Source organism: Platalea leucorodia (assembly GCF_965183815.1).
Source record: "Platalea leucorodia genome assembly, chromosome: 4".
NCBI lineage: Eukaryota > Metazoa > Chordata > Aves > Pelecaniformes > Threskiornithidae > Platalea > Platalea leucorodia.
Window position 1 is genome coordinate 117388243 of NC_138826.1, and position 25235 is coordinate 117413477.

The 25235-nt window shown below is 36.8% G+C and overlaps 1 protein-coding gene across 1 annotated transcript in view; it reads right to left on the reverse strand.

Moving 5' to 3' along the window:
• Positions 1-25235, reverse strand: part of PCLO (piccolo presynaptic cytomatrix protein) — a gene marked incomplete at both ends in the record, with an annotated part of 378928 nt that overhangs the window by 103429 nt on the left and 250264 nt on the right. Inside the window, one exon of the mRNA XM_082309114.1 lies at positions 17758-17883. Within this exon, the coding sequence (XP_082165240.1) occupies positions 17758-17883 (126 nt within the window). The remainder of the gene's footprint in view (positions 1-17757; positions 17884-25235) is intronic.

A 25235-nucleotide genomic window follows, 5' to 3' on the forward strand; every position in this document is an offset into this window, starting at 1 on the left:
TTAAGGATGGTCTAGAATAATCTATCTCTCTTTGACAAAATAGCTAGTTAAATTTCACCTGTAAACACATCAGAGCACTTAGGTGCAATAATTTAGTTTCATGTGTTAGGAACCTGTGTCATGACCCCAGTTCATAAATGTAAAGCCAGCAAACACAGAAATCCTTGTATTACCTGTGGGGCTTAGTAAGTCTTTGGCTCTAAACAATGCATATTACATCCCAAGATATATGATTAAGCATACTGAATTAGAAATTCTTAGTGTGATGCATTAACAAATATAGGTAGCAGGTCTTTATAGATCCCTTGCAAAAGCATTCCTGTGGAGTTTAACACATTCGAAATTCGGGATGCGGGGGGTTGTCCATTAGGTGGCACCAAATTTTTCTGTATGTATGGAAACTGTAGGCACCAGAGAAAAGCGTTTATCTGCTAGTAGCTGTCAGGTGCTCTCCCAGATAGTCTCCATTCAGAGACAGAGCCTCTGAGATGGCATTGCAGCCCATCAGCGTGCATCACTGACAGGTATTCATCCGGATAGGAGAGTGTGTGCTTCAGCCCATGTTTAACTAAACACTCTTCTAGTGTAAAGCTGTTTTTATCATATCTACCAGTCTGTCTGCATCGTACTCAACAAGGGTCACTGTGGCACTTGAAGATATTTTCAGTTCCTTCTTTGGATCTTCACTCTTTCCTAAACAGTGGGAAATGTTTGTCTTGTCTCATGCTCTCTACAGCTACTCAATCAGAAGAAAGCCCCTACTTTTCAACTAATCAGTCAGCTTCCACTGTGCGAATTGCAGAGCTATTACTATCACTGAGATAGGCTGATACTTCTAAGAATAGTACAGTGGTCTGTGAATAAGAAGATGAAAGATTGTCTTTTCTTTCTTTAGTATTGTCTAAGACTAAAACTGTTTCTACTTCCCCATTAGCACCAGACATGAAAGTCCTTGCCTAGAATTTTGCTTCCTTTTATCCTTTCTTTCACACACATCTCAGGAACTCTCAGTTCTCTCTAATCAGTCACTTCAGAGCCATTTGGAAAGTATAATCAGTAAACGTAATACAAAACTTTTCTTTATTTAGACATAAGTCAATGCTTATTTCTATTTAGCAGTCCTAAAACTGTCTGTATGAGCAGCAAATGTATGAATGATATGGATTGATTCCACTTCACCCACACTATGACAGAATTAATTTAGCAAGCTCGGTGCTCACACAGTGATGAGCATCGCCTGAAATGACTCATTTCCTTTTACTGTGTCATCTTAAAGGTTAATTTCATGGGGTTCTGTTTAGCACGTTATCTAGTAACTAAGAAATAATCAAACCTTCTATTCATTGAGGTGACTGGTCGGCATTGCTAAATGGCACTGTCATTGCATTTGGGCACGTAAATCATGCTCATCTTTCCCATGCAAATAGATTCTAACAATGAACATGTATGATGAATGTGAATGAGGTACATGGGAGTTTGCTTTTCACCACATTGCTTTCCACACAGTTCTGGAAATCCTCTGCTCTAGCACTAACCAGATCATCCTAATGTCCTCTTTACCTCCTGCCTGCTCTTTCTTACCTTGTGCCTGCCATAATATCGCTAATGTTCAGCCTAACTCTCCAACACAGGACGGTCCTAATATACTGTGCATTTGTAACCTGGTCTGTCTGCACATGAGCAATGTCTAAGCTCGTAGGCCTGGGCTAAGGCAACCTTGGTGCTGTTGTACAAAACAGCAGTTGTCAGGAGTCTTCTCCCGACTCTGATGAGAAGTGTTCAGAAAGAGGGATTGCCTGAGGCTGCACGGTGCTTCTGAAAACTGAACCCTCACCGAACAACAGGGCCCGTGTGCAGTACCAAAACCAACCCTGCTTGTCTGGGTACGTATCTTTGAAGGATATTCCATGCTTCCTCCTGACCTGAGCTGGTTTGGGAAGGGAAGGGAGCAGAAAAGTAGCACATGAGCAAGTAAGAAGAATCCAAATCCCGTCCCTGTGTCTTTAATTACCAGTTTCTTTTTGTAGATGTACATCTCTGGCTCTCTACTCTATCCCTGCTGGCCTTTTAGGAATAAATTTATGAAAAGAAGAAAAAAAATCCAAACAACAGAAAATCCTTTACACTTCCACAGACTAAGGAACAACTATAGTACAAGTATTACTGCTGGACGATTGTACGGTTCCTTCTCATCAGACAAATTACCTGTATCATCTTTAAGGCCTTATGGACTTTTTAAGACTTAATACTTTCAGTTATTAGCATATCCTTTTGGTTTGGCAGCAATGAGTCCCCAGGGAAATGTCCTTTACGGTCACAACTTATAGGCATATGCATAACATTACATAGGAAGGTGGATAAAGCTCATTTTAGATCAAAGAACATTATTATTAAATCAAATTATTAATATATTTCAGTGGAATTCTTCTTGGCATTCAGAAGTAGATATAGAGCTGCAGACTCATTACTCTGTATCTTTGTATAATATTAGCAAACTTCATCACCAAAAATGCAAGTATTTTATCTGTATTTCCTTAATATCAGAAGGCTGACACTTTTTTCACACCGTTTTCATGTGAGATCTTGTTATTACTCAAACTGTTCAAATCCAATTCAAGACCTAAATGAACATGTAGAGTCATTCCGCAAGTTTTATTTTGGACTAACAGTGTCCACATTGAAAGAGAAGAAGGATTAACATGTTATAAACATATGAATAAGCGACTTCTTAATTTGCAAATATTTGTCACATAGCAATACACTAGTGAACAATCTTTTTTGTGAAAGTCAATGTAAGACCCAAAATTTAAAGAAAATTCAGCTGGAATGAGCATCATGGTCCTATAATGGGCGAAGTGTTCTACAGTTTCATTGGAAATAATTTTTAAGAAAGCTACTGTTTCATAACCAGGTGGTTTGGGGAATAACATGGACATGTGCAATAATGCCAGGAAAAAGAAGGACAATGAGATCACCAAACAAGAAAAAGTAACTGTGCTGAACTTCTGCAATTCCTGTTCATGTCAGCTGGGGGAGAAACTGCTCAGCGCCTCTCACTTTTCCTTGACATTTTGCAACATACTTTCCTAGGAAAACAGCAGATAAGAACTTATATAGAGGATTGACTTTGAAGAGGAAAATCACTAAATAGAAGTGTATGCCCAAAAGCAAAGGCTGCAAAATCACAACTCTTACTTTAATTGTATGTCACATGGCAATACTTAATGAGAGAGGCCAATGTCACGGTAGTCACTTCCAGACTTTCTCAAAATTAATGAATTTTTGCTTCACAATAAAGTTTTAATAAAGTCTTATTAAAGTGTTAAGCTTCCTAAAGTCTTACTGGAAATTCCCTCATTTTTATAAAATGTAAATATATATTAAAGTGTAATACATTTTCAATATTTGCCCAATATCAAATTTAAGTGTATAGATAATACACTTCCACCTAGTCACTCTGTCTAGAGCCTGCAGAATTAGTCGTTTGGATGCCCTAGCATACAAAGAATTGTTTTCAGACCATTTATTTTGATTTACTGTAACATAACTGACACCCAAACTTTTTCACTGTGAAGACTTAGTGTGTGTCTTATGTGTGGTACATCTCTCATGTTGCCATTTTTATGCTAATAATGCACAAAGAAGGGAATAGTGAGCAATTAATTTTCATGTAATCGGTGTTGTGAAAGATGGAAGCCAAAATAAAAGTATATGAATGTTAAAAAAACTTCTCACTGGTATCCATAGGAAAAAAAAGCAGGAAATTTTACAACCGAACAACATAAAACCAGACTTCACAGTGTAAATTTTTGCCACTATCAGATTCAGGGGACTACCTGCTGCTTACTGGGAATGACATTAAAACAGTCTTTATAGCCATAAATCATGTGCCTCTGAGAAAGCCACCACCACAATCAGCACAGAAAATAACAACTCAGTGTTTTATCTAGGTTATTCTTCCAGTGAACATTTTAATGTATTTGTTTCCCTGTTCAGTTTTAAGCGTTTGCTACATTATATGGCACTCTGTTTCAGGTGAATTATTAATCTTAGCTTGCGACTGTGCAGTTCAGTACAAATGGCAATATAGTTCAGATCAACTATAATTCAGCTAAGACAAGTCAACTGGCAATGTTTTTTTTTTTTTTTTTGTTTTTCATGCAAGATGCATATTTCGAGAAGGTAAGGATGTTATGGCAGACCTTGGAAAGAACAGGACGTGTAACTTCTTCATGTTTTTACCTAGCACATAATTTACTGTATCTGTACTATCTGTCATGATAACTGAAAACAATGGAATAAATTGCAGGAAATTTAACATAGATGTACTGGGAAAAAAACAAGAATTTGGGCTTTAACATTATTTGAATGCTTTTGAACCTGTTGGTATGATCATAGTTTTAATGAAGACTACGTTAGCTTTTAGACTTTCAAAATATACAAGCTATCCTTTCATGCTTTTCTCCAAGTACTATGGAAAAATGTATTAAAAAATGGTTAGACAGTGTTGAAATTAATATTGTGTCATGAATAATCAATAGTGGATGCTAAATTCTACACTAAGGTTCTTAAATGGGGATCCAAAGGCTTTCATGGTGTTTGCCTAGGACCTGGCTGCAGAATTTTCTTCTGTATCCTCACATTAAATACTGAGTACAACAGGAAGCCTTCTCACAGGAGTGCAACATAGCGGCTAAAGGCAGCAACAGTCAGTGAAGAACAATTCAACATTTAACTATTTTATTTTTATTATTTGTTTTATTTATTTATTATGTATTGTCCTGGTTTCAGCTAGGATTTTATTAAGACTGGAATGGAATTATATATATTGCGTTATTCTAAGGTGTTCATAAACACCACTAGCGTAATGTAGTGATCCAGATTTTATCTTTCTTTCCCACTCCCTCTTACTGAGGCATTTAACTGGTCATATGCACACATCACCACAATGAATTTAAAGAGGGTGCTCTTTCATTGGAAAACTTACAGCTGAGGGTCTAGATATTGTAATTTTATGTCTCAGGTTGAACTGACCAGTATATGCCAGTGGGGATCTGGCCTCGCAATAGCAGTTGCAAAATTATGTATAAACAAACATGGGACTAATTATAATTCAAACCCGTTGCTTTAAAAATCCTTTTCAATGCAATAAAAATCGAGGCAAAAAAGTAGAACTTTCCCAGAAAGTGCCTTCACTAGCACACTAAATAATAGCTTAGGGTTTATCGTTTGGAAGACAGACCAGCTGCAAAACAGAAAGCAAGATCCAATTCAAAATAAAATGGACCCAACTGCCCATTTTTAATGGAATTTAATAGTAAGCAGCTCCATTTCAAACACAGCTCATCTTACAAGCAGAAGTATCTGAGCAATGGAACATCAACTGTGTTGGAAAAGGCCCAGAATCAAGGTTTCCTATTCCCTCGGCAGGTATGGAACCACTACGTTTTCACATAAAAGCAGTCAGGATCAGCTACACCATATATGTGATGACTTGGAAATATTCTTAAAATCTACATGTTTCAAATGCAGTGTGAACCACTACACATACACTGTGTCCTTTCAGAGACTTAAGCAGAGCTCAAACCCTGGAGAACTTAGCTGTTATCTGCCCACGTCTGCCAGACACCAAGATCAGCAGTCTAAAATCTCTTTGCCTTCGGGTTTTTTACATTTTATATCCTAGTTTCCTTTTGCTGTTACACCCAAGAAGAGGAAATGTCAGTACAAGTTGACCTGAAAATGCTCATTCTACCATGTATTGTTCGTGAAATACTCCCATACCCAAAGTAAATAGCTGTTACTATCTTACTGAGTTGAATGTAATTGTCTGCAAAGCCTTGCATTTTGTAATCAGTTAGTACTCTACCCCCACAACCATCCAAATCAAGACTAATTCCATTTTTCCAGAAATGATAAGATTTAAGTACCTGACAAAAACAGTTTGAAAAGTTATGTAGAACATCTTACTGTACTTATAAGGTAATTTCAGAAGTTTTCAAATGGACCATAAAACCCAAAGACCTTAATCGACTTCTGCTTGCTGCTGTATTTAGAGAGATATCCAACAGTTTTACATTCATTTTGGATCTGAGGCACTCTCATTACAAACAATGAAAAATAATATAGATTTCAATGAGTTCTGGCTCAAATATTTTAGGATTTGTATAGGAAAAAAGCATAGTATATCTTCCTGTTTTTCAGGCAATCTTTCAGGCAATAAGTGGATTTTTTAATTAGAAACAGTTCAAAGTTGCAAAAGGACTGATATCAGTTCCTTGCACCAATGTTTAAATGAAATCCAGAGATTCATTTTGATTCTTTTTTAATAGTTTTTTTTCAAAATTTTTTGTTTTGTTGTAATGTGGAGCAAAATTAAGATTTGACACTCAATTTTTGCTTGATGAAATGATTTCAAGCTTTAGTCACTAATAATATAGATAATTTGCAATTCTATATCTTCAATTTCAGTTACATTTTAAGTTGCATTATTACATTACAGGTACACTTTAAGCGGGGTTTTTTCAGCCTTTTCAGATGAAAATGTGAAGTAACTAATTTTACATGGTAAGCCTCAAATAAGTACTGTAGTCAAAACGAGAAATCTGGATAAAGAGTAATAATTTTTAATCAACATTTTGCTCTGTTTTCTGTCAAGTGATATAATCACCTGCTCCTTTCATCTCAAAGAAACCTGAAGATTCCCATACGAGATTTTCCCAGGCGTACCTTATGGATGATCTAATTAGGTTTTGGAATAGAACATGCTTCAAGAAATTTGAAATAAAGTCTCTATGTGGTTCATTGAGAGTGCTCATAGGATTTTCCTTTCTTTAAGGTGACTTCTAAAACATTTTCTGTATTAATTCACAGAATATTCCTATTTTGTAATCTACTATATTGCAAAACCAATTGCAGACAAATATTTTTTTGTTCTTCAGGTTCCTTTACCGTTTCAATGGAATAAGAAAATCACTGTAAGATCAGATTAGGTCAGAGCACAGTACAGCCTAGTTCAGTATCTCCTCTGGAAACAGTTGATATCAGATGTTTCAGAAGTTCTTTAGAAAACCTTGGAAAATTCTGGAATAACTTTCTTACATGATTTTTTTTTTTCTTAAGTACCTCCAGAGATTGGTTGATTTAATTTGAGTAATTTAGGAAATATCTTGGTCTTCTCTATTTCCTCTCTGTCTACTACCCAATACTTATAGAAAACACCGGCTTTATCTATGTGACCATGTCACTTTTAAAAGCACTAAAGTGAGGCTCTGTGACCAAGCATTCCAAATTTGTGTCCAAGCCTTACCATATTACCATGATCAAAGTCCATCTGAAAGACAGATAGTGTTCTAGTCTGAGACAACCCATTTTCAGTAGTCCTTCTTTCTTCACAGTAAATTGTTAATAATTGTTAATAATGTTCCTTATAGTCTTGGAAGAATCAAATGTGCATACACCTATCTAGAAAATACTTTGAAACAACAAGCGCTGAAAGAAAGTCTGCTTGCTGCAGTACCTAGTTTCATTGGCAGGAAAATGTGCGGTTTGTAAGCCTCTCTGCTTCTGGGAAGTGTGTCTTGCAAACAGCTAGCACACTGCCCAAGACACTCAGTGGCAGCGGTTATTTGTTTCCCTGACTTGCAGCAGAACAAACTCTGACTGGGGACAATTCATCTTGGGCCTTGAATCTTTTCTATATTTTAGATTAATACAACACTCCGCAGAGTGGGAAGACTGGCCTAATATCCCTGGAAATCCAGATTTCAGGAATGGGATTGAAGGTTAAAACTGCTATGTGTAGATGCAAAATGTTTTAATGTACTTTTTGGAATCCAAGGGCAGGGGAAATTGTCTATAAGGACATAGCTATATTTAACCTGTACTTCAAGATGACCCTCACTTTGATTTCACTGGATTTTTTTCACACTAAAATCACATCGAACTGCTAGTCTGCTAGTTTCAGCCCACAATAGTCTGCGCAATAGGAAACGGAATTATGGTATTTTTAGCTTCCCAGTTCACTGGGAAGTCACTATCAAACAACACAGTTCAGTGGGTATGAAAAAATACTTTTTCACACCATAACAAGATTTTTCTTCTTGGAATGCCCATGTATGTGAGCCCAAATATATACTGTTCCTTAAAAACAACAAACAAAAACATTCTTGTTTTGTTTTATGAGATATGCTCCAGCATGCCTAATGTAGGCACTTAGCATCTAAATTTCAAGTTGTTAGTAAGCCAGTTCACCTAAAAGAAATACATAAGTTCCCTCTACAGTCAATGGAGACAGGAGGGTGCTTTTAGTGACTTCCACTGGTAAGACAAATTGGGCTCAGTTTAGGTACCGAAGGATTTACGTTTGTCTGGTTTCTTTGTAAATCTGCTACACAGAAGCCTGTCCTTGAAAACAGAAGACAAGAAACAGAGCAACACAGGCACATATTTTTGATGCTCCAAGTTGAAATTCAACTCCCTTTTAGCACCCACAGCAAGTAGTTGTTATGCAAAAGGGCAGGCACAGTTTCTATGTGTCTCCCTGCCTTTGTTATTTGCCCGTGTATCGGGTATAACACAATCCAGAGAATGTATCTCCTAGTCTATCTCTTACAACCCCAGATGGACTGCCTTTGTTTGACTAAAGCTGTAGCTTTATCCCTGAACATCTTGGGCCCAGTAACTAAAACCATCTCTGTAGCTGAGGTTCACCTCTGTGCCCACAGAGGTGGCTCTGTACTCTATATTTTTCTCTCCAGCATTGGCCAAATGGAAAAGTCACAGCCTCCCCCTTGTCACCTCTGCCAGTGTGTACTGGGAATATAGAAACAGGAAATACAACTGCATCTTCTTACGAATCTGCATCAATTTGATTTTAATACAGTATTACACTGTATTAAATAGTTAATGTCTGGCCTGCAACCATGTCTCTGATGTGAGAATGGACAGACCATACTAAAAATAATGAAAGAAGGAATTAAAATCTTTTATGGTGACAAATGAACCTTAATACTACTCATAGTGTCAGAGTGTAGCAAGAGCTATTCAAGAAGAGTAAGCGGGGAATGACTGGGACCCACGGACAGGTGATATCTGGCAATGTCGGAGGCAGAAGATCAAAGCACCCATACGTGTACGATCCCAGAGGAGAGCAGAGAGCTGTCCGGCCCTAGCGGGAGCCGAGGGAAAGCTTTGTGGGCAGCCTGATGACAACGCCGCCGACTGCTGTTTCTGCTCTGCTCAGAGAAACAGGGCTTCAGGCACATTCTCTGCAAGCAATGAGGACTCTTTCCAAGAAGCGCCTGGATTTTCTTCCTAACAGGAATTATCCATCAAGGTCCTGAATAACAACAGCTGTTAAAACCAGTGTGTCTGATAATTACTAATTGCATAGCTCCACATAAATACTTTACAATAGCTAGTAGTGCTTTCTAATACGATCTTAGTGGAATGTAATTGAAAGCTAGTTATAACACCAATGACATTTTTACCAGTGATCTTGTGTTATAAACCATCTGATGAATGCTTTTAGCCTGACCTTTGTGGTTGTTCTCCACTTCATTACCTCTGGAATGCCTGGTGACTGTGTCTGCATCTACTCTCTGCCTGAAGCATCCAGGTTACTTTGCTTGTCTCTATAAATTAGACTTACCTATTTAAGACTAAACAGAAACTCCCTAAAGAGATATTTTGATGCAATTACTTATTTGTTATTAAGAATCCAATTTCCTGGTGCAATTTATACGACAGGGCTTTTCCAGAAAAATTAATTTTCAGCAATAATTGGTTGTTCCAGGTATCTTCAGAGTTCTTGATCATAAAGAAGGCATAATCTATACTAGTTTAGGTGGTACATAACAGGTCTAAATGCAGGAGTGAAAAATCTGTAACTTGTGTTATACAAGAGGCCAGATCTTTACTGGTCCTAATATGAATTAATTTAATGCTTCTTTCTCATCGCTTTAAAAAATTTATAAGTGCCCTGTAAGTTTTCTCCTATCTTCTGCTTTAGATTACATTAAAAAGATCCTGAAATCTCAGTGTATACAGCTGCCTAACTACTTCCTAGATCCAAGTTACTACTAGTAGCTATTTTCAGTGTTGATTTTTATTGCAGGAAAATTAAATATAGAGCAATTACAGTGCTAGGCAGAAACATTACAAACTCATATTATCTGTTTTATCTCATTAAAAGAGATATTCTAGGTATACAAGAAGTTTTCTAATGAAGTATCCTTGCAAAATCCCAGTTGCATCATTCTGCCACCATAAGATTAAACTAAATCTCCATAAAGTAGATGCCCTATATTGTGAAGCAGGGAAAAGTATTATTTTCTAAGTGTGTTTGAACGGCCTCAAACAGATATAGGAAATAAAGTTGTGGACAGTGTTACAGTAACCAGCTTTCACAGCTTTCCATGTCAAACGTTCATACTGCAAGTTTGTCTTCTCCCGTTTCCTACTGAAAGCCCCACACAGGTGCTGAAACAATTCTTATTCCTCTCATACTTCAGCAAATGGCCAAACTGAAATCTCAGTACAACTCACCTCCTACCATATTAAGAACAGGATTGAGACCCCTATCAGTGGGATTGTATATGAAATCGCTAAACCAGCGTGAGAAAGTTTTCTTCTTTCCTTGCTTCGTTCTGACAGATACAAGGTTAATTGTAACCTGCAAGTGATACACTTCGTTGGGGTGTTCTTTCTACTACATTTTGAAAATAGACTTGCCTTTTCTAAAAAATTAATTTCTAAATATTTTGAAGTAATTTTCTTATATGGTGAATGCCCACAGCCACACTTAGCAAGAATGACACTGCACATTTATTAATTATTACTTATTTGAAAGAAGTACAAGGTAGAACAAAATACACGGATGAGAGGAGCACAACTATGCAAGCAAAGATTTACAGCTGATAGGGGGCATTTAGGGGGTTGTTTAGATTAAGTCCTTTCTAAAGAGCTTTAGGGCAAAGCTTTCAACCGAGCTATGGCATTGCCTGTTATTTTGTGCACAGTTCCTTTGATAAAGTCAGTTTCTGCTGGACAGATAAACCTGAGCCTGTAGCCCAGGGGATATGTTGAGAGCAAGCTCTCCTCTCTTCTAACCCCAGAGAATAAGCATGGACAGCACAATAAATCACTAAGACTAACGCTCAGAGAACAGGATAAAGTTAATTCTTTGTTTTCTCCGCTGCAGTAATAAATTAAAGCAGTCAAACTGCAAAATGGAAGTGCAGGATGAGAAGACTATTTCTGCTCATTTAAGACCTGATCCAAAGTTTTTTTGAGAATTTTTCCTTCTCTTCTTATGTTCTTTTTAATTTCTTTTCATCATTTTCTGACTTCATCATGCTATCTACTTTCTGCCAGGAGTGTAATTACCAGAGGAACTCAAGAAGGGATGCTAGCTCTTCACTATCCCTTGCTTCATGGGGACCGGAAAATCTCCTTTCAATGTGATGCCCTGATCAATGCTTCTAATTTTAGCTGGCTAAACAGCAAGCAGCACTCACTACAGTCTTTTACAACTCAGGAAGACCCGGTGCCTATTGCACTTCCCACCGATAGATGACCAAGATCAGTCAGTGTTACACCTGAGCCCATCTATAACTCGGGGATAAGAGAGAAGTGTGGCAAGAGGAGTAGGGAGAAGGATAGTGACTTACTGCTTCTGTTCTGGTTTTCCACCTATTTAGGTGCCCATGACCATTCCAGCCACATTCCATTTTCCCAGCAACAACCAAAGCATGTCTATGATATGATAAGAGATAGTTTTGGTAAGATGGGCAGCCATTACACATGATACTGCCTTTGCAAAAGACCTTCTGAAACCGGGTCTGGTATTGTTATTTAGCACTTGGTGCTACCCAAACTGGCCCAAAAGTGCTTCAAACGAGCTGCAGAAAAATTGTTCTTAACACTTTCTTTCTGCTCCTTTCATGGACTGGTCAATAATCCAGTTTCATGCCACACTGCTCTTCTGAGAGGACTTAAATCATATGTTTCCAATGCCAGTAAATAATATGCTTTAAGATGACAAGGACTTAAAAACTTGAAAAGTTATGATTGGAAACTTGTGGTCTGAAAACACATGAAGGGAACATCCCTGGGGCATAGCTGAGGTGAAACAACTTCTGGAAGTTGTCACTTTTCCCTGGAGGAGTAAGAAAGCTGCTTGTATTCAAAGATGTTATTGCCTAGAACCCAGGAAATACTTTGCAGATTAAACAGTGATGCTAATTTTCCAACAGCCTCTGTCCAACATTGCTTATGCCTAGACTCATCTCAATTATACTAGACAACCAAAGTGCAGTTAATCATCTCCCCAGATTGGCCATCTCCTCTCTAGTCTGCTCATTAGCCTATTTATATTCCCCTCAGAGGAAGCATTGTAGGTACTACAAATACTCAAGATATGTTTCTCCAGTTAATGCAGACTGCATGTCCTGCAAATAATGAAGAGCTGTGATAATGACACTTGGACCTATATAGATGAGGGTCCCAGTGAGCCCTGGGTTTTTCTTCTCTGCCTTCAAAGAAATCTCTCAGTATACATTCTTCTGTTGTGAAGCCTAAGGCTACAGGATGCTTGAAGTGGGCTAGTTCAGAAGCCAAAATCCATACCATGGGGGAGAGCTGTAGAGCATTCTGGCTAAGGCAGACTTCTGGCAGGGCTTCCTGGGTCTGCCTCCTTCTTCACAGAACTGAAGATGGGGAGCTTGGCTGCTCGCTGAAGTCCATGGAGGTAATTCAAATAGGTCTTTGCTCCTTTCTCCTATCACATTCTGGTTTGGGTGGAGAATATTTCCCACTGGTGTAGATATGGCCCTCTTTTGCCTGTCACACCATGATGTTTTGGTACACACTGTTGATCTCATATGTTAGTCCTGGTGTGGAAAGCTATATGGTGGCAAGCGGTGAACAACATGTTTCTCCCCATATTGGCTTAATATCTGTGAGGAAGTGTTCTCTTTGACACTGTGGCCATGGTCCATGGCTTCAGGAGATAATCAGCTGTGCCATCTCATGACAGTCCAAGGGAAGTCTCTTAGATTCACTCTGAGGAATGATTCTAATGATGTTTCTTTGGTCTCATATCAGGGTCTTAGAGAGAGAGGGAATGAGCTGTCCACCAAACATCTTCTTACAAAAGGAAATTGTGACACTTGAACATGTAAGAATACGTAAGACTTTCTACAGAAGAAGGAAAAGAGGAGTGAATAAATAGGGATAAGAGGAATGTGGAGACTTCAGTTTTATTTCCTGAAGGCATCTTAAAGTTCTGAGATTGCACAGTTTTCTAAAGATGAAAGACAGCTCTGACATTCCCAATAAAGACCCACTCGTTCAAAATACTGTCCTGAGGGGAACAGGCCATGTGCCCTGGAGAACTTCCAGCACAATTAAAGGCAACCAACCAATTTGGAAAACTGACCATCTGCATCTTAGCAGTTGAATCCAAGTCTAAAAGACATTGAGTATATTTAAGAACTCATCGTCAGTCTTCAGATGCTGAGGACATTGGATGTGCTTTTACCTACTCTTGGTACCTGCCATCAGGCTGCAGGTGGCTCTTCTTAGAGGACCTTCATGGTGTTTTGAGGGGCAATGCTTCTTGCATCCTAAGGGGAGCAGGTATTCTTCTAGATCAAAACAAGTGCCTAAGGATTGGACTAAGGGGCAGGACACAATTAACTACCACAGAACTCTCAAATGGCAGTGCATTTTCTCTTCTCTCACCTACTTAACAGCTTTAACAGGGTGGCATTATCTTTCATTGTCTGTACATACATCAGGTATTTTTTTCTCATAACATTATTGGACCAGCTTCAGGATGGGGAAGCTTAAAATATCCCTGTATGATGAATATTTTTATTAAATCACAAAATGCAAAATTCAACTGAATTGAATAGCATGTCTCTTTGCTAGCACGGACTGTTTATATATTAAAATTCTACAGTAAAGATCTGTGACTCATGAGGTAGGTGGCATCCTTCTATGTTATGCTAGAAATGTTACATTGTTATATTTGCTGTAAAATAGAAACTGTGGGTGTAATTTCAGTATTTTTAATAAGAGTTTTTGTCTTCACTATATATGATTTTCCTATTTCTAAGTTTGGGAAGATATTATTTAAATGAGACATATATATTAAAAATAAACATGAACCCATAAAGCCTCGGACAAGTTAACAAAAATCTGATCAGTGTCATGGTTGGTGTTGAGTGGAGTGTCAGCAAAGGCAGTAAGCTCACCACAAATCAAGTTCACCATCAGCTTTGAGACCATGCAGGTTCCCCAGAATTGCCAGGAGACTGGAAAGTCAGGGAATCTCTTCACCTCAGTGAATGACAGCTGGCTTAAGCATTGCAACACAGTATGCCTGGCTGATTGAAAACCTGGAACAAAGACACCCATGGTTCACCAGTTCCCAGGATCTCCAGTCAGACTGCTGAAAAGGTCCAATGAGAAAATATGAATGCTGAGGGCATTCAGCAAACTTGTAACAGTTGATAACACACATTAATATTTTATTTCTGTTCTTTACTCTAGGTTCTTCTGTTTCTGAAAAATGTTGGCACTATAAAATGCCATTCACCTAGTAGATTTACCAGGTGGAATATAACTGAACTGTTTCTGTCAACACGAGAGGGAGCCCAGACACATCTATCAAATTGACACAGTCCCTGAACTTGATGAGCTCAGTGGAATGAGTCTTCCACCTCCAGTTTTTGTAATGCCAATAAGTGATGAATCAGAGATATTTTTGACATCTGAAAGCAATTCAAGGTGAGAGAACCAAGACGACTGGTATTTGCCAGTCAGGACTATAAATAAACTTCTCAGCACTAAGACTCCTCCAAAGCTATTTAAATAGGCTAAAATTTTATGGATTGCTATTCCCTAAGGAAAGGAATGCTATCTCTATTTTAAAGAAGTGTGTCATTTCTTCATAGATGCAGTCATGCAGACAGCAGGTAGAACTTTGCCTTCCTTCATAACCACAGTAAACCTATCCTTGTTCCTTACACTATTAATAGGAATTTCAGACCTGACCCAGTGTTTTCTGTTTTTAGAATTAGAGGAATTAATTAAATTGATGGGATTTTTTACAGTGAATCATGTTCTTAGAAAGGTTAATGAGTCAAGATATTAACTTGTAATGACATTAGTATATGTTTAGTTGATGGCTAGCTATATACTCTAATTCGAAGTCACATAGCATTTCAGCAGAGAAAGTGACTCATGATAACTCTATGAATTACTAACATGCAACTGTCATTTACAGATAACGACATATAAAGTTTTCTGTATGTGATGTGAGAGACAGCAAATAACTTGAAAAAGAAATGAAGGCTCTGTTTTCAGACACAACAATATCAGCAATATCGGCAACATTAGCAGTTTGACTGGATTTACACAGATCAACATGAGAATGATTGAAGACCTCAATGGATTTTAGCACTTCTGAAGAGTAGTGACTAAATGTGCATCAGCCATATTTCCACTACAACAAACAAAACTAAGAATGAAGTAGCCAAATATTCTTTGTTGATGTATGACAGCCATCTAAAATAACATAAAAAGTAAACTAGATATAAAGGCAAGATTTAAAAGGTAAATGACAGTGGGAAAGGGGAATTGTTTGTCTTGTATGCTATGCTAATGGTACATTTTGAAGAAAGCATTTTTTCTCTCTGACAGAACATTTAACACATCAATAAAACATATTCTGGGACATCATGTGGACAAGTTCTACAGATTAAGTATGGTGATTTTAATGGTGTTGATTTATGCCAACATACCCAAGTCTAGGATACTTTTATAAAGGTCAGACCAGAAACACGATTAATCATATGATGGGAGAACAAAACAAAGGAATAAATATTTTACTATCCTGTTCATCTTTCTATAAAATATGAATAAATCTTCAAAATACATTATATGAACAGTCAGAAAAGAAAACTGCCATCTCTGAACTTCTCCGGTAGTTATTGTAAATCCAAGATGTTCTTGATCACTGCTAAAATACACCTACGTGGTGAGTGAAGAACTTCTTATAACCTCAATTTCCAGAAAAGTTCCCGACAAGAGAAACCAAAAGACTGGAGATAATTCCAAGCAGTAATTGCTCATCATCTTTCTTGAAATGTCCAATCTCGGGGAAATACTGAATAACCATACTCTCCTCTTTACCTGCTTGGTACTGAAACAATGCATGCATGATCCAGCACAGCTATGAAAGACCTACTCCTTTGTATGGAGGGAGCCAAAACAAATACTGACTTCAAAAGACAATAAATTAAGGTCAATTCTTTCATCATTCATGTGCAATAAATAACACTATTCTATCATTTGATGAATGAGATACCATCCATTAAATATGAATGGTGGAATCAACTCTATAGGGAAAAAAGGAAGGTATTTTTGTTGATACATCTTTTCTTCACTTCAACTTTAAATTGACATTGACATCAGTGTATGTGCACCTTTTTTATGCATACCTTTAAAATACTGGCAAAGAAACCACCAAGGATGGAAAAAGCAGCAGGGAAAACATGAATGCAGGTGACACTGTTTTGTAATACCCACAACATATCTAAACTATTCTTTGTGAATACATTCTTTAATCAATTAACTCAGCGTTTCTATCTGCAAAGTACTTTTGATTTAGTTGTGACTTCTGTTGCATGTTTACTATTCAGAAAACTTATGTGAGTTGAATTCTGCCTGGGAGAACTATTCTTCCTGCTTATCTTCTTTCTTTTGTTATTTTTTTTTCTGGATATCTGCTTTTACTAAAGAAATAAAAATAATTAGTTGAATTAATTAGAAACAAATGTGTTATATTTTTGTCCATGGATAAATTGGCATTTCAGGTGCATACAGGCATTCATATGAAAAAAGGAAATAGAAAATAGTTATACAGAGAAGGGACAGTTTATGTCATTATGGATAGATACAAATTGTTATTAGACAGAATTATCACATTTGTAATAATCCTAGAAAATTAAATGATAACTAAGTTCAATTCATTTCATCTAGCTTTAGTTGCCTAAAGGATGATATGTATTATAACATGGTCTTCTTAAAGTCATTAAATGAGGAAGACACCCCCAGTTCTTGAAACAGAGGACTATGATGAAATCAATTGCCTTTCTGTAGATGCTTCTTTTTCTCTGTTGCCTGTTGAGGCAGGTTGGATGACTACCTTAAACTGGAAAACTGAAGTTAGATCAGATAAATTCAGTCAAGTCTGACTTTAGGGAATTTCAGGAAAAGTTCGTGTGTATAACTGAGAGAGAACTGGATCTGGGATTCACTTTACCTGTGCAACTAAGAAATGTAAGTAATACCACACATAGGTACCTAGATGATCAAGCCAGGTTAAAGATCTTCAAAATAGTACATCCATGATATATGTTGATGATATATGTCCATGATATACAGTTGGACTCTAGCCATATTGTCTTACTCCCAGTACAGACAGCGTGCTGGCATATATTACTGAAGACATGCCATAACGCTGCTCATAATGACAATTCTCTTTGGCTACAGAAGTCATAAAATGACCTTCTATCAGTCCTTTCCTGCTTTAATACTCATGAAGGTTTAGAGGGGCTCTCAGATGCCCCTCACTCCTTGCACAAGATTAAACTTGTTATGCAAGAGAATATGTATATTACAAATAATTGTACCGAACTCCCAACTCTCCTGTGGTTCCATTTTTTGATAATGCATTTATCTTACCCTCTATCAGCTTCCCCGTCTGCTCTGCGTTGCCCCCAGGCAAGATCTTGGCAATGTAAGCTCCAATTTCCCCACTGCTTCCTGGAATTTCTTTCCCACCTACAACTCGGATTCCCAGTCCATTGCCTGTGATCAAAAGAAAGAGAAAACTTTAAACAGAGATGAAGCAATGAATAATTCACTGGAAAGAAAGGAAGAGAACAACTTATCAGAGGTTACTGAAGGATGTCACCAATAACTTCTGGCTATGGTTGGAAGATCAAGGTTAACTGCAGTCCCATCTGCCACTTTCCCGAAGACTTAACTTTGGGTAGAAGTATTTCAGCATAGGAAAAGATCTTGAGTAACTACTGTATGAACGACATCACACAAATAACTATTTCACTAAAAATTACATTGAAGCCAATCCTACCTTCTTCTGACAGCCTTACTGTACTGCAAAGGGACTATCTGCATGGCAAACCTATTTCAAGCAAACCATAATTTGCAGTATTAATTAAATTGCATCAAATTGCCAGAAATCCATGTGAGGTGTAGATTCAAAGGATAGCTTTATCATATGCCTAAAACACGCATACAATTTAGCTGAAAAGTTATAGTAGCTGAGCTTTTAGAATTACATAAATATGGAAACAGAGAGAGATCATTGAGCTCCAGCAGCAAAGCATGTACATTTACATGAAACTGTATTTGGCAGGTGCTATTATTTTTCTTAAATATTTGCTTTTAATTGACACCTTTTACATCAAAGGATGTACAAATTATCAGAATGGAAAAAGCCTAAAATCAGTCTGTGTAAAGCATCATCAATCCTAACATTTTCTCCTTTTTTAAAAATTACAAAGATAAAAACATTTTGATTACTCTGATTATTCTAGCTGGAGAGAAGCGGATCACTAATCTCCCTTATGTACAGAACAATGAGAGTGAAAGCAAAAGTTTAAAAAATAGTCTCATAAAGCTAATCTTATGCATTGCCAATTTTTCATTCTATCTTTTTTTTTTAAAAAAATACTTCCCATACAAGAAAAACAAATTCCTTCCTTGAAGAAAAAACAAAATTTCATCTAAGATGATTCACACTTTGATCTGGGAATATAAAGACTGATTTCCCCACCTTTATTGTAATGGTTAAATAATTAATTTTCAATTTATTAATTAATAAGCCAAACCTGCTGAGTGATTAGACTAATCAGCTATAGGAAGCTCACCACATAATCTCTTTGCAAAGCTTTATCTTTTTAGATTAAGATTTTTTCTTCCTGATGCTATTAGTGTTTGATAAGTCAGCCCTGAGTTTGTTTTAGAAGCAAGATAGCCACATTCAGTTTCTGGCCAAAAAAGTTTCCACTAGTTTTTCTATCCCAGTTTAGTAATTGTATTTTCTTTGTGCCTCAGCTTTCCTCATAATCGCACATTAGACATTTTCCAAATAAGCATTGTCTTTTCTTTCGGAAGCTGCTTGGAGTTCAGATAGATGCATGGATCCTGTACAGCACACTATACAGGTAAGGAAGGCCAGAGTAGACTCATGACTTAAGGGGTTTAGCAGGAATTACTTAACATGGAAACAGCTCGTTCCACCACTGCAAGCCTATAACAAACAAAAACAGGTGGGTGAGAGCAACCAAGGAGGACTAATGGTGAGGAATTAAAAGGAAATATATGAGGATTGTTCTTACAGCTACAATACAGTAATTAGTGTACATAGGTATATTTAATGCACTGAGATGAATGGACTGCTATATAAATCAAGCAGTATACGCTGCTGGAGCATGCAAGACGTTCAAACACAACTAGTGGTGGGGGCTGGTGGCGCCTCAGATGATGGGTACAGATCAGTCTTGGGGAGATGGTATACTTCCATTAGATCTATATTTTGTGACCTAACGTAACACAGTTTGGGTGGGGATTCAGTGACAGGATGACCACTGGTAATGCGCTATACAGAACTTTTAGTGAATGATTTCAGTGTGGGCAGATGGCTGAGTTTCAGGGGTAAATAACCTGGGAATAAGCCATGATATGGCTGAGGGCTAGTGTATGATAAATGGCATGATAGACCTTGAGTTTTTACAGGGGATGATCAACACTCATCGCAGACCAGATCTTTTACTGTTTATCCACCATAGTGTGTAACAGGACAATTTGATTTTGCTATGGTACTACTGGGAGTACAGGTAGGAGTTTTGTACGCATATGTTGAACATAATTCACCTCTAGATTATATTTATAGCCAAGTTTGAGATAGTTCAGATCTGTCATATAAACCCATTTCAAAGTCTGTATTTTTGTTTTACCTCTGTGGTGATTTTTAGTCTTCATACTTTCAGAACAGATAAGAGATGCAGGGAATGTGTAAACTCAACCCTATGACAACATGAACAATAACTCTGTAAGTTACAACTGTACAAAGATTTGATATGGCAAGAATGCCCTCTCAACTTTACTTTGCTTTTTGTCCAGTTCAACTCTGCCAGTTCAAAACCCCACTATGAAACGCTGTGCAGGCATGTCTAAGCATCTTCAGTAGGAGTTGTGAATACTCGGAGAACAGCATGAAATTTGCTAGTGAGTTCCTTGAAAGTTTTGCTAAAAATTTTAGCCAGTTTGGCCCCTCTCTACACATTTCTCTTCTTTTTGTAATTTGAAGACCTGAGAAACATCTTTAAGAAAGTCAGCTTCTTGTAAGACTTTACACCTGGGAATGTAAAGTAATGCAAATATAATGTAAAAAATGTAAATCTTTTTAAGCCTCTTTTTGGACCTGACAAGTGAACAGTTGTCTCTCTTGCTTCAGCAGCAAATTAAGAATTGGAAAAGTACAAATATTTCAACTTGAGGGGGATTCTCTAAAATAAAAATGTAGTGGGACCCATATAATCAACATAAAACAACACCATCTAAATACCCAAAATAATTACAGGCATGAGGAATATAATTAAATTTCTGCTACAAGCTATATCCATCGTGGTAGTTAATATTCCTTTAATTATAAACTTGGTTTGAATGATAATTGATTAACTAAACATATCGCTGTTTGGCTGGTTTCTAACACAAATGATTTGCTACACAGAAAGGATGCTGTGTTTTAAACAATAGCTACATAAGCACTCTGGGACTGTGCTATGGGAAATTCTAACATTATTTGTGTTGAGAAGAGTAATTTTTCAGTGTAATTGGAACAAACTGCATAGTTATTTTAAATTAATTACCTTATTCCAGTGCAAAATTGAAATTTAGCATTAGTAAAGTTTATTTTTCCTGACTTGACAGGGAAAGCAAACCCGCCGTTCCAAGGATGGGTCTAAATGTCATTTACCAATGTTGAAAAATACAGTCTTTAAAAAAATAAGTACTTCATTGCATAAAGCGAATACGTATCCCTATAAAAGCATTTAAATGTTAGTCGATCCTTAGGACTTAGAAATGTGCTCTGCACATTTATCAGAGGACTTCTGATCAAACACTGCTGAAAGACTCATTAATATGTTACAGATCTGAGGCTTACAACTGGGAACTATTAAGTTCAGCAAATCCAATAAACAACTATTCTTAGTATACAACACACACAAACAAGCACGTAGTAACTTACTCTTAACCCACACAGTCAACATAGGGACTTTTCAACATATCAGTAGGACTGGACACTTTTCATCACATAGGGGAGTAACTCTATAGGGTCAGAGTTTTCTCATGATACACTATACTAGTATCTCTACCTCTGATAGCTTAATACTAACAGCATGGCAGAGAGGTGGTTTGTCATATAAATACGTGCACAAGACACTTGATTTCAGAGGCAATTCCATGGATACCTATGCTAGATAACTTTGAAAATCATGGCTGACATATTGGCTTGATTTTGCAAATCTAAGGTGTTTGTCCATATTACTGCTAATAAAATAAATTGTTTTCCATGCTCATATATAAAGATTTTTATTCCTGCCCACTTTGAAAAGGCTTGTGATTTTATATTTGCAGGTTTTAGAGTCAAATGTATGACTGACATGTATTCAGGAGGAGCATGCCTGCTGAGGGACAACCAGGGGCACGGGTATGGGTGTGTTTGCACGTTCTTGTTGCTGGACAAATCACGGGGTATTTCATTTAATTTGATCTGTTTGCACTAAATTAGAAAATTGTATTTCATTATTATTATGTTGCAAAAACATTACTAGAAGAAATATTTTAACTTAAATTACAAGACATTCAATTCCTGGCAGTCAGAACAAATGAGTTACTTTTTGCCCAATGAGCTTTCAGCGCTCTGTTCTGGCTGACAAAGAAATATTGCTTGGATGTTGCTGTATTTTCTCATGTGAAGATACGATTTCAAACGTGTTTATACTGTATCTATTGAAAATATTGAGTTTACTTCTTCTGTTTGCAATGATATTGCCCAGCTTATCACCTTGAATGCAGATAGTTTAAAAATATCATCAATCATAAGCTTTCTCATATCTTTTTCCCTTGTTTTTTGACTCTTTTTTAAAATCTGTGAGTCTTAATTTCCATATTTCCATCTCTCAGACTATTTTGATATACCCAGGCATTCATCTTTCAATTTTAGATTTTCAGATTAATGAACTACTGTTTTCTTCCTTAGAAGACCAGGACCAGTTAACCATCAGAAAGCGAATCACCGTGCTTTGAATGAGAGAGGGCACCTTTCTGAGCTCTGAGTATTGATTTCTATGGAAAATATCTTCAGGAAAACATCTCTTCAAAGGGAATTTTACACATTTAAGATCCAATCCTTTTTAGGATGCTTCAAAGCTAGAAGACTGCTAATTAATTGCAACTGTTTTTACTGATCTCCCAAGGCTGTGATCCCACTCTCCTATCTAATCTTAACTAAAGCCTTAAGATGCACCACACTAAGCAAAAAAAGCTGCCCAAAACCCCTGCAACCCAAAACCCCAAAAGCCTAATGCTAAACTTTAACAAGATAGATCATGCTACTAAATTAGTTTTATACTTTGGTAAACAAACAAATAGGGATACTAAATCATTATAGTTAGCTTGTGAGCCACTGATTTATATAGCTGAAAATACAAACTTAGAAGCTTTAATGAAGATTTCAAGTGTCTAATAAAAAAAGAGTTACTTTTGAGAGAAATACATACTTAGAGAAAAATATTAATAAGATTGAATGGCCAACAGTTTTTTTGCTTTCTGGCAATTAACCTAATTTGTGACTTTCAAAAGGACATTTCACTTTTCATTTCTTCTCCTTCCAGACATCACAGACTGTTTCAGTGATGCATGTTCATTATATATATATATATAAAATATATATAATATATATAATATATATAATAGTATATATATAATATATATATATAAAAAATGTATATTTGAGTAGTGACCAACAACTTGACACTAATAAATTCCATCACTGATGACCTGGCAAGAACCCCTGCAAAAGGATTTTAAAAATTCATCATTCTCCTTTCCTTAATTCCACCATTAGGTACTTTGTGTCCAATTATTTATTCTGAACTAGTGTAGCTCAATGTATCTTAGACCACTATGAAATCGTTTCCACTGTTATATTTTGTAGTGTCACAGTAGCAACACAGCAGAAAGACTAGAAACATGACTCAGCTGATACACAATAATTTATTTTGCTGGAGTAGGCTGACTGTAACCTGAGCTCTGCAATTACGATTTTGTCATTTTTCTCCATTATGGAGATAATAAAGATCAGATTGCTGCCAGTCTGTTGCTGTTGCTCTGGTCACAGGGAAGTTCATGAAATCTTATCATCCTTTTACTGCTTAGATGAGCAGCTCCACTACAGCCATTAGAGCATAAACAGCCTCGATTTCCTGGAACTATTTCAGCATCTAAGCAATGATTAGACTCGCATTTCCAAACAAATGTCAATAACCCCTTACATAAGTTACAGGTTAAAAAAAAAAAAAAAAAAGAGCAGAGAAAAACTGAGTAATCCAGGCACAACAGGCTTTTGCTGGTGTTGGTGGTCCCGCCTTTAAACAAAGGTGCAAATTAAGTTTCCAGGGATGTTTTCTCTTATAATAGTAAATAGAATTCCAGGACAAAATGCACAGACTAATATTGTTTAATCATTAGCTAAGTCCCATATAGTAGCAACAACTTCAACACGGGCATGAGAATTCAGGCATGTGACCCAGAAGCTCTGTGCAAACATTGTTCATGTGCTAACTCAAATATTTCCTCTGGGCTAATTTTTCAAAGTATGAAACCATTTGTCTGTCTAATTAGATGAGCAAAGAAAGTAAAGAAGCAATTAGAATGTACAACAGATTTTCAGTAATCACACATGAGTTTCTGCGAATTGGCGTAGGAAACTGTAAGTATGAGTGTCAGCAGCAATCTGACTCTTGTCACAGTTGGAGATAGAGCTATATGAATTTTTAATAGACTTTTAGGTGACTGAATTATTAAGAAAGATATTAAAAAAATGCTACCGATTTGGATTTCTAAGAGCATACCCTTCAAGACGGTAGTTGAAAATCAATATTTATTTCTATAAAAACATGGTCATTTTACCACGTTTGGATATTATATGCTTTGAAGTTGAAACTATACAGAAATAAAATGGGAAAAATTGAAATGGGCTTAAATTGCAAAATGCACATGAGGACTACAACAAATGTCTCTGAGTTGTTTGAAATGGAAGATATGTTTAAACCTTAAAATAAAGATTGTGTTGTGTTTCAGATCCACAAACCAATGCACAGACATACCACTGAGGGAGGAAAAAACCTCAAGTCCAAATATGGCCTTCCTCACTTTCTAACAATACTGTAAAAAAAAGAAATCAAAACCAGAAGGCTGAATCATAGCAAGGAAGCACAAGGATGACCTTTTTTGGGCAAGGTCCAATGGTAGAAATTAGAAAAATGGATGAGGATAAAGAATGAAAATGAGACATTAAGCATGAAAGATTTTGCAGTGTGCCAAAATACCATGCTATAACAATGAGAACATATCAATCAAATCAAACAATACAAATTCTTCCAACTCGATTTGGCTGTGAACAGAGACAGAACATACTTTCCTCCTGTGTTCATTTACTAGACATTATCTCCCCATTCCTCCAGCCTTATCTAGACCAGACATATGCTAGGGTGCTGGTAGGCCCTTATCTGCCAGAACAATTTTACACCACGTTCTATTGTCTGTATGAAACCGAATTGTCAGCCACAGAAAAAACGACGACGACTGCTCTTTGGAGAGTTCAGACTTAAAAGTCCCGTGAAGAAATGCAAGCTATTTATTTAGATATCATAGTTGTGATAAAGCAATCTGTAAAGTCTGGAGAACAGACGGAAAGGAAACATGACAAAGCAAACAAAACCAAGTTAGATCAGGCGCTTGGAAAGCAGCAGGGAAAGTAATGTGTATAATAAAATCCAGGCTAAATTTTTATTTGCATTATTATTCCTATGCAATTCTCTGGAATACGTAACGTGATGATCCATATC